At 43.1% G+C, this 16649-nt stretch overlaps 2 protein-coding genes across 3 annotated transcripts; one reads left to right on the top strand and one right to left on the bottom strand.

Moving 5' to 3' along the window:
- Positions 1 to 1051: 1051 nt before the first annotated feature.
- On the bottom strand, positions 1052 to 2802 carry LOC135910159 (serine/threonine-protein phosphatase 2A regulatory subunit B'' subunit gamma-like). The gene has a single exon (XM_065442241.1). It carries the CDS (start codon positions 2632 to 2634, stop codon positions 1300 to 1302), a length of 1335 nt encoding a protein of 444 aa, XP_065298313.1. The 5' UTR covers positions 2635 to 2802; the 3' UTR covers positions 1052 to 1299.
- A 263-nt stretch (positions 2803 to 3065) lies between these two features.
- LOC135910052 (DET1- and DDB1-associated protein 1) lies at positions 3066 to 16649 on the top strand. Of its 2 annotated transcripts, none has more exons than XM_065442143.1 (5): positions 3066 to 3401; positions 5551 to 5637; positions 8091 to 8142; positions 8957 to 9018; positions 12528 to 16649. In XM_065442143.1, exons 1-5 carry the CDS (start codon positions 3399 to 3401, stop codon positions 12639 to 12641), a joined length of 318 nt encoding a protein of 105 aa, XP_065298215.1. In that variant the 5' UTR covers positions 3066 to 3398; the 3' UTR covers positions 12642 to 16649. The 2 variants fall into 2 exon arrangements, with proteins under 2 accessions (XP_065298215.1, XP_065298127.1); XM_065442055.1 differs by having other exon boundaries at positions 3068 to 3401; positions 12525 to 16649.

Here is a 16649-nt window from a genome sequence, read left to right as displayed (position 1 = left end):
ACCTATCGCATGCGATAACACTGATTGCACAGTTGTGTATTCGTGGTGGTGCACAGCACACGTAATTTATTGATGATTCCGTGCCTTGTAGAGGCACGGCAAGATTCCAGCAGGCTACCAAAATCAGCAGGAGACCCGTTGCTGGCATCGGAGGCACCTGCTTGAGCATCAACCTGATTATGATATCTTTTTTTCTCGCCGACATCAGTGTGTGCTGGTAACGAATTTGCATATAATGAAGATATTTTTGTGGCCAATGTGACTTTGCTATAACGAAGTGTAACTGCACTGTGTATTGCTATCCTAGTTCAGTTAATAAACATCTCTTATAACGAAGGAATCCTTGTGGTCAATGTGACTTCGCTATACTGAGGTGTGACTAGTGTGTATTGATAGCTTAGTAATTGTGGTTTTATTCACAATTACGATTGACAAAGGCCTATTAGGTTGATGATTTTGAAAATTATGCTCATAATACAATTCTGTTCCATCATTCCATTTTTAATCCCCATCATGTGTTGCATGCAGAATTGTACAAACATGCTAAAACGCTTCAAAATCAGCACTAATGAAATGATGTTGAAATGTCTTGCACACATATTATGACACTCCTGAGTGGGCCTGTGCTCTAAGATTTATTAATATGCACCAAACATGTTAGTGAAAAGTGTTGCAATATTGTAATAATAAAAGAAAGGAGTTACAAACATGCCACTTTCTGTGTTTGCTGTGATGCTATGTTGTCATATAGGAATTTGTTTTTGACAGCAAGCAAATTTCCAAAGTGGTCAACTGTGTTTTGAGCACGATTCACATGAAATAATTGATATGGTTCCTGCACTTCATGTACAGCGAGTGCCAAAAGTTTATGGCGCAAGTGTTTAGCAACGATTATGAATTTCTGCTCTGTTAAAGCCTGCTACTGAATAGAACGCTGTGTTTGTCACCCGAAACTACTTGAGACTTTTCTTTTGACACCAACAGTACTTCTGAGAGCTCAGGCATGGAGTGCATATCTGTGAATGCAAGAAAACGTGCTAAAATTATGGAGTATAATTAAAATAAGAATTTATTATAAGTAATCAACAGAGGCAGGGTAATAATGCTCAGCTTAGCTTAGTGATGCTGAAGATGCATGAAATGTGTTAAATCTAAATTTTTAACAAACAATTATTTGACGCTTGAAGGTATTAACCTATAAGTGGAAACAGGCCAGCAGCTAACCAATGCTGTTAATGATATCACCACATGAAGTCCAAGATTACAGAGAAAACAACTTGAACGCTGACCATGTAGCAATTAGACATCTGCAGCCAGTGTGTCCCTGTTGTCATAGGCCCAGAATTCATTGACGTCTATGAGGATGCTGACTACTGTGCTGCCTTTACCACAACGTATAAGGTCCTTAAGAGTAATTTTGCATGGGTCCTCTGGCTTAACCATGTCAAAGATTTCGTCTTTTACATCCTCAAACTTTACAGGTTCCTGGTTATGTTTTCTCATCTGCTCCTGTATGTCTCGGAAGAAATAGTTGAGTGAGAAGACATCCAGGTAACCACGACCATTAATATCTAGAATACGAAAGAAAAACTGCAGTGCCTGTGGCTCTTTGCGGTTTTCCAAGGCTAAGACAAGGTCGAGGTATGTCTTGTAGTCAATGTCCCCGTCATAAGTCTGACACTCCTGAAACACTCTGTCGATAAATGCCTGCGTCAGTGTTCCCTTGCCATACCTGGCCAGCTCACTTTTGCTTAACATCCCGTTACGGTTCCTGTCCAAATTGAGGTAGTCGCCATAAACTTTCAGGGCCGATGTGGCGGAAAACCAGTTCGTGTCCAAATCTGTACTGGTCAGCTTGTCGCTTCGCAGCTCAGTAAGGTCGTCGTGGAACGAGCAACATAGGATGTCCTGTATCTTTATCTTTCCAGTCCGCAAGGGATCGAGAAAAAAGCAGAACTTCCGCAAAGCTGTGCACACATAGAAAGAGTGAAACGTTTGCTCAATGCCGTTAATCTGAGGCAGGCTGGGTATAAGATCCTTTATGTATGCTTCTAGGTCAAGCTCTCTCAGGTAGCCTTGACCTGAAACGTCGTACAAAGAAAGGTTAACACGAGACTGTTGCATCCACACCTTCTTCATGACGTAGTTGAAGAAGTCATCCACAGATATTCGGCCGTATGGGTCCTTTTGCAGCAACTTGGCGAACATCTTGGCAGTGAAGAACGACTGACATTTTTCGCCGCAACGTTTCGACACTTTCTTGAAATCTGCGTAGTTGAGCATGGCTTTTTCATGAACGATTGGAGGAGAAGACACATTGGCCAATTCGTCCATGAGCGTCTTCAATTCATCGTGGTCCAAAAGTTCGGCGTTACGTCGCTCTAGAAGCAGTGCGCGAGCCTCCCCCCTCAATTTCTGCGACAACACGTTGTCGTCAGAAGGCAGTTTGTAATGAAAGCGAGGAACTGAGCTTTCTGCGTCCGATCGCTTGCTGGGGGAAACGTAGAGCTCGACGAACAACTCGTCTTCACTTTTATCGATGTTAGCTGCTGCAGGGGTCGCACAGGCAGTGCGTAAAGCATCTTTTAACGTTGGCTTTGCTTGCGAGCATTGTGTTGATGAGGTGCGAATCATTGCTGGGCCTGATAGACTCGGCTGAAAAAGGCGATTACTTCAGTGCAAACCATTAACTTTGCGAGTATCGACCGCCAGTATTACACCACACAGCTACAACCGCCAGTAACGGCAGTCAGCATGGCTCTGATCAAAACGAAAACTAGCGCTGACAAAAACACGCACTGCTTAAACTACTAGACCACTTCATAATTTCATTAGTAAGAAGCCAGTCAATTCAACCTTGTGAAATCCTGTGCATAAAAATGTTTCTGTACGTAAAAACCTGCTATATTGCACTTTAATACAAAATAGCTTTGGTAATAGTTATGTTTTGCATTGCAGAAGCTATCTTTTTAATTTTAGCGTGAGACAGCTTCTACGAAGAAGCTTGCATGCATCTATCCACTGGTCATAAAAGATTTCATTAGCGCCGCCATGCTCAAATCCAAGTCAATCCAAGTAGTGTTTAGTATTTGGTTGCGTCTGTGGTTGGTTGCGCCCGTTGCAGCTGTCCGATTCGCGAAGAAAAAAACCTTGATGCATATCGACGTATTGATACATAATTCCTATGGCTTTGTTTGATTTCGAAAACCACTACACACTTGATTGAAGTAGGCGATAAAGCGAACCTGCGTGTCGATTTTCCCTTTAGCCAGAGTGGAGTGCTGACCACTTCAACAGTGTCAATTCGCGGGGGCCAAATTTACTGCACCGAAACGTCGAGGGTGCCTGTCGATCAAAATACCGATTGTCTCCTTGGCTTATTCCATCGTACCGTAGAAATGGTGAGTCACAATACTCTCTGTTTGAATTATTTCGCTTCGTTGCTTGGAAGGCAAAGTTTAGCCCTATCTAGCCCTGCCTTCGTGTCAGGGGACAGAGACACGCATCGTATGTACTATGCTCATGTCCATAGACATTCTTACTTCCATGACGCTAGCCCGTAGTTTGAATACGTTCCCGTGTCAGTCGATTTATTTTTTTTCCTAGCCTTACCTGACTAATAATCCTGCTTAGTATTGCGTAATGTGATCAGGTGTTCACTGGGTGCTGTGATGGCTACTGCTAGTTCGACGTGTTGGATGCGTCTGAGACAAGCGTGGCGACGACGCATGGCCTTGCGGCCGCGGTCTTGGCCGGTGCTTTTTCTCGTGCTACCGGTATCTTTCGGTTCCGAGTCTGGGCACGCTTTCTACGCAGATAGCGTTTCGCGACCGTGGGGTCTGCTTCCGTTTTTTGGTGTGGTGTCGGAATAAAAACGCGTATGTCCCGTGAAACCATGCCTGCTTGAAAGGCGGCCATCTCTGAAATCGTATGATGCTCGCTCGTGGGTGTTCCTTTGCTCTGTTGCGGTATTTCGGCCGCATGTTTCGGGCTTGGGCAGGCGATAGCACTTAAAAAGCAAACGCAAAATATAACTTTCTTGCTTCCTTTGCTTCACTGCCCGTTCCTTCACTTGTGTGCACGACAACCGTCGGCTGCAGCGATAAGATAGGTGGGCTCATTCATCGCGCGATGTCTGGCGCTTGTATGTTTCGTACAGGCGGGCGAAATTTTGGTCTACTGTTTCGGTGAATCGCAGTGAAGAAAAGCGACTGATTGCACGAGTAATCTGTTCACGTTACGCAGGTTTAACTAGTACCTTAGGCGGGAGGAAAAATCGGAATTGATCGACCCAGTCGCTTGCAAGCCATGGCGTTTGCGCCTCTGAGGAAATCCGGAAACGGGGCGCGAACCTGTCTTTGGAGTCTGAGGGGTTATACCGTGAAATACGGGTGTCGAAATACTGAGCTGAACTAGTCAACTAGAATGAAATACTGAGCCGCAATAGGCAACATAAAGGGTGGGGCCGAAGTGTAGACACAACTGCCTGTGGGTTATGCTCACTATATGAATCCAGACTATGGTTATTGAGATTTCTAAACAACTTTCCCATGAGAAAACTGCCACCCTTCAGAATGAGGCTTTGGAAAGTGCCTATGTACTACACCATTGGGAGGTGGGGAACAAGAATATCACAGTAAAATATTTGGTCCACTTGGTTTGTACACTTCAAATACTTTCTTGTGCACGTGGATGCACATAATTTTTATGTTCATCATAGGTGTTAATGACGTGCACATGCACACATTATATAAACTTTTGTGTAGCAACTCTTTTTGCTTTAACACATAATAAAACCATGTGCCACATCGACAGCAAGTCGAGTGTAGTCAGGATTTATAAGGTATCTACGACTATTGCCATTTTCAGAAGGCATGCAGAAAGAGGTAGATGTGATTGCAGGATGTTGGTGCCATTGCCATTAGACGGCACCAGATCGACTAAGAGTTCAGAGGCATGAAGAATTTATGAAATTATCTAGGAATCACTCTAGGGCTTAGAATCTCCTCCTGTCAGATGATCATGCGAAACAGCAGTGCTCGAAGATGGGACAGTGTACAGTGTTATGCCCTTCAGGCAATGGACGTGCAGTGTTGATGGCTCTTCTTTCCTTTTTTTTCTGCTCCTTAGTCATATTGCCTTTTCAGATGTATATACTTTAATAGCAAGAATTAATCATGTAAGCTGGTAGTCATCACAGTGTCCTGTGTCGGTTCTACTTCTGTCCTTCCCAGTGTTCCCCCCTTGCTCTGCTTTTCATTGTGATCCGTTATCAAATAGGTCAACTTTTTCATTATCCTTTCTATTTTTAATTCATTCCCTTAATGTCGTTCTGGGATGCAAGTAAATTGATTCTTTATAGTGCAAACTAAAACACTCACATAGGGAAAAGACCACAAGGACTAGCACTTGTCCATGGGCCCTCTTTGTGTGATCATTTTAGTCTGCGCTATCTTCTCCACACATGAACCAACTAGCCCAGCACACAGTTATTTTGTCTTGCAAATTAAAGGGTCTATCTAAATGCTGTGGCTGTTTTCTTTGCTGCAGTCCACAGCAGAGTTCCTGAAGGGCCTGCCCTCTTACAACGAGAATAACTTCACCCGCTTCCAGGCAGACTCATCCTGCAGAACAACTGTAAGCACAGAATAGTCAACTTTCTGCTGGCCACTGTGCGGCCATTCTGAATGTGGCGTTGACCAAACACATTTCCGTCAAACCAATGAGTTCTGTTCAGATAAGTTCCTATAGTAATTTAGCGGCACTTGTGCATTATGTGTTGTAAGTACTGTAAACTAAATTGCACTGATGAGCTTATGGTTGCAGGTTCAATACCTGCCACAGCAGTCACATTTCTGTGGGAATGGAATGCAATAACGCTCTTGTACTTATATTTAGTGCAGGTTAAAGACTCCCAGGTGGTCAAAATTGATTTGGAGTCACGAACTAGGCCTCATAATCATTGTGGTTTCGACATGTAAGACACCAGAATTTAATTCCTTCTTCAGTAAATTAAATGAATTCAGAAGGCGGAGGAAGTGTGATACTAGGAAAAATGGCCATCTACGTGACTGTAGTCTTCTGGGTCCATTTTAGTTTCTTTAAAGAGCAAACTTTCAAAAAGAATTCATCTTGGTTAGAAATTGTACACAGGTCTGGTGCCTTGCTGTGGTGGTCGCCTTACCATCTGAGCTGACCGGGTTGCTAGCAATATTTAGTGTGCGGCCAAATTAATGGACAGTTCTTGCAGCTTGTTTCCCATTGGTAAATTGATGGTGCAAGGTCCCAAGTTGCAACTAGAGAAACTTAATTTGCCAATTAGCTACCTTTTCTGTTGAAGCTGGGTAGCGCCCATTGCCTGCTAATAGGTGGACAGACTTGTTGGGAAAAGCCTACTGTTTAAAGACCTAACCATGACTTCAGTCACTTTCTTGAAATATGTGCAAGATAGCCTATAGCAGTTCTGTGTCCTTGGTTGACCTTCATAGCAGGAAATATTGCTTAGTAACATTATTATTGCTTTTAAGAATTGTCCTCATTTGACTTACATCTGTTGTGATTTGCACAACTTGCAGCTTTATTGCAGCTGCGATTCACCCATTCGTTGATGTGATTGACTTTTGGTAACATAATGATTAGATCTTTCCTCTCATTTGACCGCATTCAAATGCACCGAAAAGCACCTGTGTCTGTGTGTCCTTTCCGTTATGCCATTGTCATCATGCTCTGGTGATCTCCTCAGGCTCAACTTCACCCTCACGAAAGAGCAAAGAGAAAAAACTAAACTTTGCTCACCATTACCCAAGAGATTAATCTCATGCTCCTGTAGCAATGTGCAATTAGGAACCGAGTGCACCTAGAGTAACTGTACATGCTCCCTGAGCAACAGAGTTGTACGGAGGTCAGCTATATTGTGTGCCAAAATGAAACAAGGTTGTGAGGGAAAGCCACACGTCACATTCGTGAGGACCAAGCTCATTGCGAGAACAGTCGCGGTCGACCTGCGCTACCCCCATGGTTTATCCACTCTACCTTTGACACTCGAGGACCACTTTACTACAAACTTAACGCGTATTAGCTGTGGTAGTTGTTCAGTTTCTTCTGAACGAATAGAAATATCCTCTTGCTGGGACGTCGCCTAGCACTGAATTCTTCATTGTGCACAGCATGGTAGTGCCATCTGTTGTAAGACACGTCAATCAACTCTGAACGTGTCCAAAATACTAAACAAAAAAGGTGCTCATTATTTGATTATTGTCTTGAGAAAAAGAAAATCTAATTTCAAAAGCAGCTGTCTTTACGTTTGTCATCAAAGAAAGCACAAAACTGTAATAACCTTGCAGCACTACCATCTCCAACTTTGTTTATATATGCCCTCGTGGCAGGTTCCCCATGCTACATGGTTGCTTTTTGAACCACGTGACCATGCTCAACGAATTGCGGTGTGAGTGGCACACGGAAAATAGGTGTGCAACTCTGGCTAACTATGGGGAACCATATAGGAGCCATGCACAGTAACTCTAGGTTCACCAACCACTGATCTGTCACTCAGCATTCACAAGCGGCAATTTGTGTGGGTTTTGCGCAGCATACAGACCCTTAGAGTTGGGTTGTCTGTGGGTTTATTTTGGAGGCTACAGCAGACAATATTGACTAGGCAAAGAAAACATGTGCATCACAAGGAAGTTGTCAGGAGATAGTGGTGTTCACTGAGGGGTCTATTGGTGTCACAGTAGGTGAGTTCAGAGCTGAACAAATTGTTGAAGTATGCATATTTTTCTGTTTTTTATTCATTCTTTACGTTCTTTTTTTATTTATTTCAGCTTTGTGCAATTTTAAGCACATTTGCATGTACCATGAAGGTCAAGTTAACAGAAGTTGCCTAGGTTTTGCTTGTTGGTAGCACACATTTGAACATGTCAGCTGTGGAAGTTGTGCTTATCTGTTGTCCATAATAGTCATGCTTTATTGGCTTGAATAAGCTTGACTTGTTCAGCATTTTTTTCTCATGCTTGACTATTTTTTAGCTTGGCAGCCAATGAATAGTACTCGCATCGATGTACGCTTTTGCATTTTACACTCTATTGAAGGTGCGGAGGCCATCAGTGTACCTTCCCACACGTGACCACCCCTCTGACCAGGGTAAGATGTTGCGGCACTGCATTGGTGCTATGACTGAGGATATAGAAATAATGCGGCCCAACTGGCAGTTAAAGTAGTTATGGGCTGTTTCAGCTTTCAATGGGTCCAACTTTAGGCCATTCCAAAAAATTATGTCATGACAGTGATAGACTGGAATGCTCTTAGAAGAGTATTGTTATCAAAGTGAGTTAATGCTTTAAGGTATCAATTTTATTTTAGTTTTGACAGCATCTTCCCAGAGCTAGATAACAGTCTACCAATAAAGAAGGATAATGTTGTATGTGAAAGTAAGTACTGACTCAGCCAATGAACCATTGGGTACATAGTCTGCATAAGAACTGTCCACATATGCAAAAATGCCGTGAAATCCCTTAAAACACATTGACATCATGAGCATGGTGGGCTAGGCACAAAATTCTCAAACAGAATTTTGACTTAAGTTTTCTTTGCTAATAACTTATCATTTCTTTCTTTTTTGCATGAAAGAAATGTGAATCAGGTTTTTAAAGAATGTTCCACCAGCTTAAGGTAAGCTAACAGTTGGGACTGACCTTAGCAAGTTCTTAAAGTCATGCTGTAAGTTAAATTCCTAGCTTTGGAATCGCTTGTTAATAAGTACTGTAATGTCCAAGCTTTGGTTCCGTACGTACAGCTAATACAACTCTTTTCAGTATCATGGGCTCGTTTGCCACAGAAGATAGTCCTTCATGGCACACAAAAAAGAAATATTTTATCATTGGAGCATCTAAAGCAACATTTTAAGCACCAACAGACATCAATTTTTATAGTGTGCACTGTCAAAATGCCATTTCAGTGATCACAACTGAGAAGACCAACATCCTGCTGCGATACCTCCACCAGCAGTGGGACAAAAAGGTAAGATGTGTCCCTGTAAAGCATGTGAGCTAAAGAATGCCCTCCTAATATTGTTTTACTACCTGTGTTCGAGATCCTGTAAGCATCAACTTGGCAAAAGCAAATAGTATCTGGAATGCATTGGTGGAGTTGCAAGGAGAACCAGCTTATGGCACAGTAGTCATAGCTCACAACTACCACACTGACATACTGAAAAAAGATGTGCTTAATCTGCAAGCTCCTTTTGTTCAAGCTATTTTTTTTTTGTCCTCCTGTGAATTTCTGCGCTGATAGATAATGGATTAGTATAGGACTACTTGGCATTACTGCTACTTACTTTCCAGCAGCTGTCAGCCTTAAAGAGACACTAAAGAGAACTCAGCCAGTTTACACTGATAAAGTATTCCATGAAAACTTTATTTTCGTTGATTTTAGGTTAGTTATTTGTAGATACAATGAAGGTGAAAGTTACATTTCCTGGATTTTGTGCCAAAACTCAAGCGATGGTACGTCAGTGTGACGTCACAAACTTCAAGGTATTCTTTAATTTAGGCCACTTTGGCTCAGTAAAAGTTTCTGAAACTTGCCATGTTTAATCTCTGGCTCCTTTAGAACACAATGTAGCCTATGTTTACCGATAAGCAATTAATTGCATTCTAGCAGATGTCGTCAAAATCCGTGATGGGTTGGCAGGCGTAAAATTCAAGGTAGCATCGTCAGCTGTAACTATTTTTTGTACCTTTTCTCATAGTGAGAGTGGCGCTTTTGGTATTGTAGGAGTGTAATTTGCTAATACAAGTGAAATAATTTTTTCTCTGTAGTGTTCCTTTAATTTGTGCTAGTGAATCGTCACAGTGCATCAACATAGCAGGGGCAGCATGGATCAGCCAACAGGGACACTAGCCAACATGTGAAAAGGCTGGCAGCTGAATAACCTAGATACAGCGCAACAGTTTTTTGGGAAGGAAAAACAAAGAGACAGGAAAGAATGCTGGCTTTCAGCTGAGTTTACTGAAGAAATTTCGACCGAAGAAGTTACTGAAGTGTCGACCGAGGAATCAATATTCTCTATCAGATAGGTGAAGTGAAGGTGTACTAATGCATCGATCCGCGGCCTTCCTGATGAGAAAAAAAGAAGCTTCTAAAATTTCTTTCTTTTTTGTTGTTGCTTTTTTTTCTGAAACCTTGCCTTGTGGAATAATGGCTTGCATTTGCATTCTTTGCAGTGCACAGCCATATGGCTGCCATACCCGTTTTTTAATTTATAGGCATGCTGCCTTCCCTGGTCATTAAAGCATTGGCCTGTTTGACCTATATATAACTTTCCAATATCCATTGGTATTTCGTAGATGACTTCTGACTCAATCAATAAAACTGTTTTCATGACCAATGTTGCACTGTCGAATAGTCTTGTTGTTATTCTTATTTAAGTCACGCACTTGGGAAAGTCTACAAGGTGCGGAAAGCAACAAATTGATTACATATTGGATCGCTATCTTCTACAAATTGTGAGAAAGCTTGTGTGCCTACAGAATGACATGCAATGGTCTTTGACCTTTTTCTTTTCCTTTATGACCAATTTTTCTGCCCTTGACCTTCTGAAGAAGGATTTCACAATCAGGTGTGATAACACTGTTAAGATAGACAGCAGCTATCAGTTTTTCTACCTGGTTTGTTAAACTGATTTCAGCCTTGTGCTCACACGATTTGTTAAAGAGGCCCTGAACCACCCCTCGGGCTTGGTGAAATAACATAGTCCACGGGTAGCATACGCTGTTGTGAACATCTCAGCCAAGTTCTGCTGTCGTACACGGTCCGTGGAGCTTGCAAGCGGAGCTCAAAGTCACCTTTTCCTCAAATGCTCTCGTTTCAAAAACCCCATGGTCCTCGCTCTCTTCTGTGTGCTTTATTTCGTCATAAAGCACACTCCAATACGCAGCTGCCATTGGTCGCTGCGCTCGGCTACACCGCAGCCGCCGCGAGGTGCCGCCACGAGTCTAGTCCCTAAGTGCACTGCGGCTCTCTAAGGACAGCCACGTTTGGCTTACGTTCAGCGCGGCATAGGCACCAAATCGGAAATTTGAACTGCACGCCATGGTGACGTCTCCGCTGTAGCCTTCGCAGTGCAAGGCATTGGAGGAAGAAGGAGAGCACAGCTGAAGCCGTGTTTGATTGCCAATAACTCTGCTTCTACTGAACGCATTGAAGTACTTTTTGCGGCAAAGTGCTTCTGAAATAGCCTATCTTCACTTCAAATGTCTTTCTCCACTTTGATAAAAAGTGGTTCAGGGCCCCTTTAAGGGCAGCCTGAATACACTGGTGGCAATGCCTCTTTTTATTAACTTTGAATGGCCACTATCAAAAGGGAGGACATTCTAAGCGCTCCTAGGCTGGTAGCACCAACAAGTATGTTCAAAACAAAAAGGTCAAAGACCATTGCATGTCATTCCGTACGTACGTAAGTTTTCTCGCAATTAGAAGAAAATAGCAACCAGATATGAAATCAATTTGTTGTTTTATGCCCCTTGTAAACTTTCCAAAGTGTGTGCCCTAAATATGAATAACAAGCCTATTTGACAGTGCAACATTGGTCATGAAAACAGATTTACTGATTGCCAATCAGAAGTCGTCTACGAAATGCCGATGGATTGTGGAAAGTTGTATACAGGTCAAACAGGCCAGTGCTTTAATGACTGAGCCAGGCAGCATGCCTATAACTTAAAATATAGGTATGGCAGCCATATGACTGTGCATTGCAAAAATGAAATGTTACATTTATTTTTCTTGCAAGATTGTAAACTTGCTGCTTGTTCTTATTTAAGTTTTTGCTCTGTGAATTTCTCCAAAATGTTTCATGACCGAAATTCAAATTGTAAAATTGGCATTAGACCAATTGGAATCACCTGTTTTTTGTAACAGCATTGCTGTGTTCCTTATGCATTAGTGTGCATACAGGTAAAACTTCCCCTCAAGTGATTTTTGTGCCTTGGCTGGACTTGTGTGTTCTATTATTGGTATGAACATACACATGTTTGTCCAGAATGCTCTATGGCCTTGGCATCAGAGTAATACCATAGCAGCTTTGGTTGAAGCTTAACGTTATGTAGCTCCTGTGTCTAGGTTTTGTTCACTGTTGTGTTGTTCAGCGGAATTAGGGTGGAAGGGAACAATGGGGGCAGGACAGATCACACGTTTCCCTCCACTATCATTCCACTTAATGACACAACATGATGCACAAATTGGCCCACCAGTCAACAATTTCGTTCACTGCTCGCAAGTTTTTTCTCTAAAAGGGAACAGCAGCACACAAATATAATTGCTTTATCTTGCTCCTCAGTGCAGCTCTTCAAATAGACGTGCAGATGTTTGTACATGTGTAGAAGACTAACGTGCTCTAGTAGAATGTAAAACAGACAGGAGGGACTCATTCTTTTCTGCTTTGTTCTTATGTGCCCGTTTTTTTCTTGCACCAAACCTTGCAAGCCAAAGGTTTTTGTACTTTTCTGGCTGACTTTGTTGTCTTGCAGCAGAGCAGCTCAAAGAAGCGCGATGCCGGACGTAGCGGTCTCCCCCTGGACGATGAGACAGCATCCAGAAAAAGGGCGCGCACCGATACTTCCAACACCGACGCTGACTCGCCATGAGATTGCCAAGCAATGTTGCCAATGGTGGCCTGGCAGGACAGAGAGTGGTGTCCAAGAGAGACTGGGGGGTTCCTGGAATGTCTTTGCTGGCATTATTCGCTGCGCAGTGGGGTCTTATTAAAAGGAGGAAGAGGAGCTTGAGAATGCTGGCACCAATGAGAATGTGCAAAGTGTTTGATGAGTTATGGGGAGGGGATTGGTTGGGCTTGGGGGGTATGCTTCTCTTTATTTCTTTTTCTCCAATTTGGAGGTAAGGAGGGGGGGGGGGGAGCCATTTGTCAGCTTCTTTTACTCAAGCTGTGGTATTTTGAATTAGTTACTTGAGCATTGCTCTCTTGTGATGTCGACATTTGTGAGAGCCTGTTAATGTAGAGCCTCTCAATTGGTGCTCCTTTGGTCACTTTGCTAAGCAGCATCATTATCTGATCTGTCACTTGAACTGGTTCCCCCTCTACATGAGATGTGCGCTCACTTCGTCGTCCTTTCCAATTTCTACCGTCGGTGGAAAAAAAACACAGTTGCACTTTCGTTCCATGCCGAAATCTGAAGGTAAAACGAAGAGGGAGTGCAGAGAAGAGGGGCACGTTGGCGGTAATTAACTCGGCCAGTGGAAAATGCCACAGAGGGGCTTTACATTAAAGCGCGAAGGCATCTACCAAAGAGAGCAAAACTTGTATAAAAAGGGCCTGGAGATACAATCTGCTGACGCTCAAAGGTTGGGATAGACAACATACATGTTGTTTGTGCACCTCCCTTTTGTGTGACAGCATATATCTATGTACATGTTTTCACTATGGGAGTTGTAAACGTCAGCTGTTTGACCATTTTTCAGTAAGATTCATTGCACTGGTGGAGTGAGTGAACATGAATGCGGTAATGTGATTCACAAGCACCTAACTACTTATAGTAATTGAGGTGCACAGTCTTGAAGGTAAAATCTTGTGTGCAAATAAACAGATTAACCGAAGGCGATGGGACACAACTTGTTTTGCTGCGCATGTATTGTTTTGGGCACATGCTGTTTCACATAGTTCAAACGGACGGCTACAGACCATAAGGTATTAAATGAAAGCACCAGGCCCTAAGTCACATTAAAAATGTCTGAATGCTCATGCTCCGTTTGGTTGAATTAGAATAGCTTGGCATAAAGTGCTAAACACATTGCAGCTGGCCTGTAACCAGCTCTCAGTAGGGTCACTGCACTGTAGCAGCAGAGTTGGAAAGATGTTTATGTCATTCTTTCCGAGCTTGAACTTTGAACTGCAGTAGGCATTAGTAACATTTCTTTGTATGCAAGCATAAAACAGAACCTACTGGTGTCTGTTGGAAGTTTCATTTGTGGCTTCTGAAAGTGTACGATGTGCATGGGGAAGTTCTACATTTTCAGGTTGGCATATCATGCTAGAAGGCATCATTTATCATATTGCGAAATGTTGGGATTGCGATTTGTTGCGTTGAGGCGTTTACTCGATGCGAAAACTGGGCCACGCGTAGGTACCGTTCATTGTGTTTGCACATTGTGCTTTCAGACTTTCACTTACTTTCTCTGTTTCCTTCAGTGATGTGTATTTGTGCAAGTCAAAGTGAAACGTTTGGAACACAGTTCAATATAGGAAATGTTACGGTGGTCAGCTTACACACTTTAAGTCTTGCATTTAATTTCGTCACTTAGCTTATGTCACTGCGCATATTAAGCTGCATGTGTGCTATCCGTTTTCGATTTAAGCAGTCTGCTTTTAGTTGCATCTCTCGGTAAATTGCTTCTAGGCTATCAAATACTGTTTAATGATCTGAGTGAAGGTTAATCAGCTACTTTCACGACATGTGAGCACTTCATTATGAATATTTTTTACACTTTATGTTGGAAGTAATGTACATTTGCATCATCATTATTGCCTTCATAAGCAGAAGTAAAGGCATGGTTGTTGTGAGCCTACACAGATGACATGTCCAAGTATAATACATAACGTACCAGGTAACATGCTAGAGTCAAAATTATGGTGTAAGCACTGTTTAAGCTCAGGCACAGAAATATAGCTGTGTAATGGTTTTTCCTGTCCTGGGTCTAGCTTGCTTGAAGTCCGTGTAGATAGAGCTTGCTTAACAATGCTGCGACTGTCACAACAGTGAGGGTCAATGCAAAGCATTTGCCTATGTTATGCCATGCAGAGTGAAACAGTGTAGTTGCCATAGTATCTTTTTTTTCCTCCATTTTTCATAACCTGTGTGAAAACCAAAACTAGACACAAGTTATGCTGGTCGTCTATTGTACTACATTGTCCAAGTTTGCCACATTATGTGCTCATTGGAGTATGCTAGTGTGTCAATGCTGTTCACGTGCTTGCCCTTGCATGTCCTTTCTGTGTTGTTATATGCTCCAAAAATGTTCAGCCCCTTGTGACAGCGTTGGGAGGGTGCTAGAGACATTGTGTAAATGCCGCAGTCACTGGCATTAGTTTGTTTCGAGGGCTATTGCGGCTCCTACTCTACAACCATTAAAGAGCAGGGTAGTGTTGGTGATTGCAGCACCTTCGTAAGACATTGTGCCCCCTCTTGCTCTGGTTGCACGGGGCTGCTGCTTTTTTTTTTTTTTTAAGAACAGCTGGTATGCATGTATGTTGTGTAGCTGGGGACGAAACCTTATGGACCATGAATGCTGGAAAAGAAAAAAAAACATGTCCAGGCAAATGCATACGGCCACAGTCCTCTGGGTGAGTTTACACTCGTAGTGGGGACACTACTGCATCGGTTTGGACACAGACATGAGGCACTTGCTGTGAATTAATTGGTGCCTTTGCACAACTTGTAGCTGCTATCTTCGCCAGGCACACATGCGCTCACACTGCTAATGTCACCTGGACTTCAGGGTTCGGGGCTTCACAGCTTTAACTTAAACTCTGTGATTCCATTTCAATCCCTCATGTGACACCTGGCAAATTCGCAATTGGTTTTTAAAATTGTATGTGCTGGGTGTCTAGACGGGAAAAATTGGCATCTTTTTCTCTGACAATTGTTCTATAAGATTTATTAGCTGGCCGCCTAGGCAGGAAAAATGGCATCTTTTTCTCTGCGGCACCTGTTGACCGTAAACGTTTCGTCCCCGGTTTGCGCACATACTCTTCATGTGTTTTCATGAGCACACTGCGTCATGGACGTCATTGTCTTCGTCGTTTCGTTCTGTTAACGAATTGTCCCTGTCCGTGTGTGGATCGTGTCGTGGTGACGGCGGCGGCGGCGATGCGGAAAAAGTAGCTCCGTGTCGGTTCGGTCTCCATGTACGCGGATGCATTTGCATCCTCGCGTGCAGGCGCTTTTCTCTGCCGCCTGCCTCTTACGCGGCTCGCTTTTTTTTTTCCCTCGCCTGCCTTTTGACGCACGCCGCAAATCCGCGGTTGCTGCTCTTTCCTCATGGGACGGCTGTAGGAACGAGATTTGCAATTACAAACTATGCATATCTTTGCATTTGGATAGCGACTAGCTAGCCTCTTCGGTTATTTTTCTCGGTGAACCCTCGACCAGCCGCTTTTGAAGGCGTGTTTGGTTTCGTACTCTTTGTGCTGTTGTGTCGGGGGAAAAAGGCTTTGATTTTCTTTTTTTCCCCTCCTACCTTTGTCGTTTCGTGGCGACACTGTCGCGTGGTCACGTACTCGGCCACGAAAGCTTACGGGACACGGGTTCCACGCGAAGTGCGAATTTCGGCTCTATTAAGGCCTGGTGCTCCTAATTTCACGTACCACTGTGTGGTCGCGTCGGCTACGACTGATTGAATCTTTGGATTCGAGGCAACGTGCCCAGACCTAGCAGAAATTCAGTTCGCCGATCCGTGCCCCGTAAACCTTTGTGGCCGACTGTACATGTCTCGTACTTTTCATTGTGTCGCGGCTTCCTGGTCTTCTTTCCCCATTTCTTCTTTCTTTCTTCGTTTTTTTTTTGTAGCGTGGTCACGAATGCGTGTGCGAGAAATTGCAGTTTGCCTTTTTTAGCCACTCAATAAAAGTTTACAGTATG

The sequence above is a fragment of the Dermacentor albipictus genome, chromosome 1, assembly GCF_038994185.2.
Source record: "Dermacentor albipictus isolate Rhodes 1998 colony chromosome 1, USDA_Dalb.pri_finalv2, whole genome shotgun sequence".
In the NCBI taxonomy this organism is placed as follows: domain Eukaryota; kingdom Metazoa; phylum Arthropoda; class Arachnida; order Ixodida; family Ixodidae; genus Dermacentor; species Dermacentor albipictus.
This window is presented reverse-complemented; position numbering and strand designations above follow the sequence as displayed.

Bases quoted from the DNA above. Each gene is read 5' to 3' on its own strand.
- LOC135910159 (XM_065442241.1), bottom strand. From the start codon at position 2,634: ATGATTCGCACCTCATCAACACAATGCTCGCAAGCAAAGCCAACGTTA.
- LOC135910052 (XM_065442055.1), top strand. The intron at 5,638-8,090 runs GTAAGCACAGAA...ACTCTATTGAAG, and splicing joins ACTCATCCTGCAGAACAACT to GTGCGGAGGCCATCAGTGTA. The intron at 9,019-12,524 runs GTAAGATGTGTC...GTTGTCTTGCAG, and splicing joins ACCAGCAGTGGGACAAAAAG to CAGAGCAGCTCAAAGAAGCG.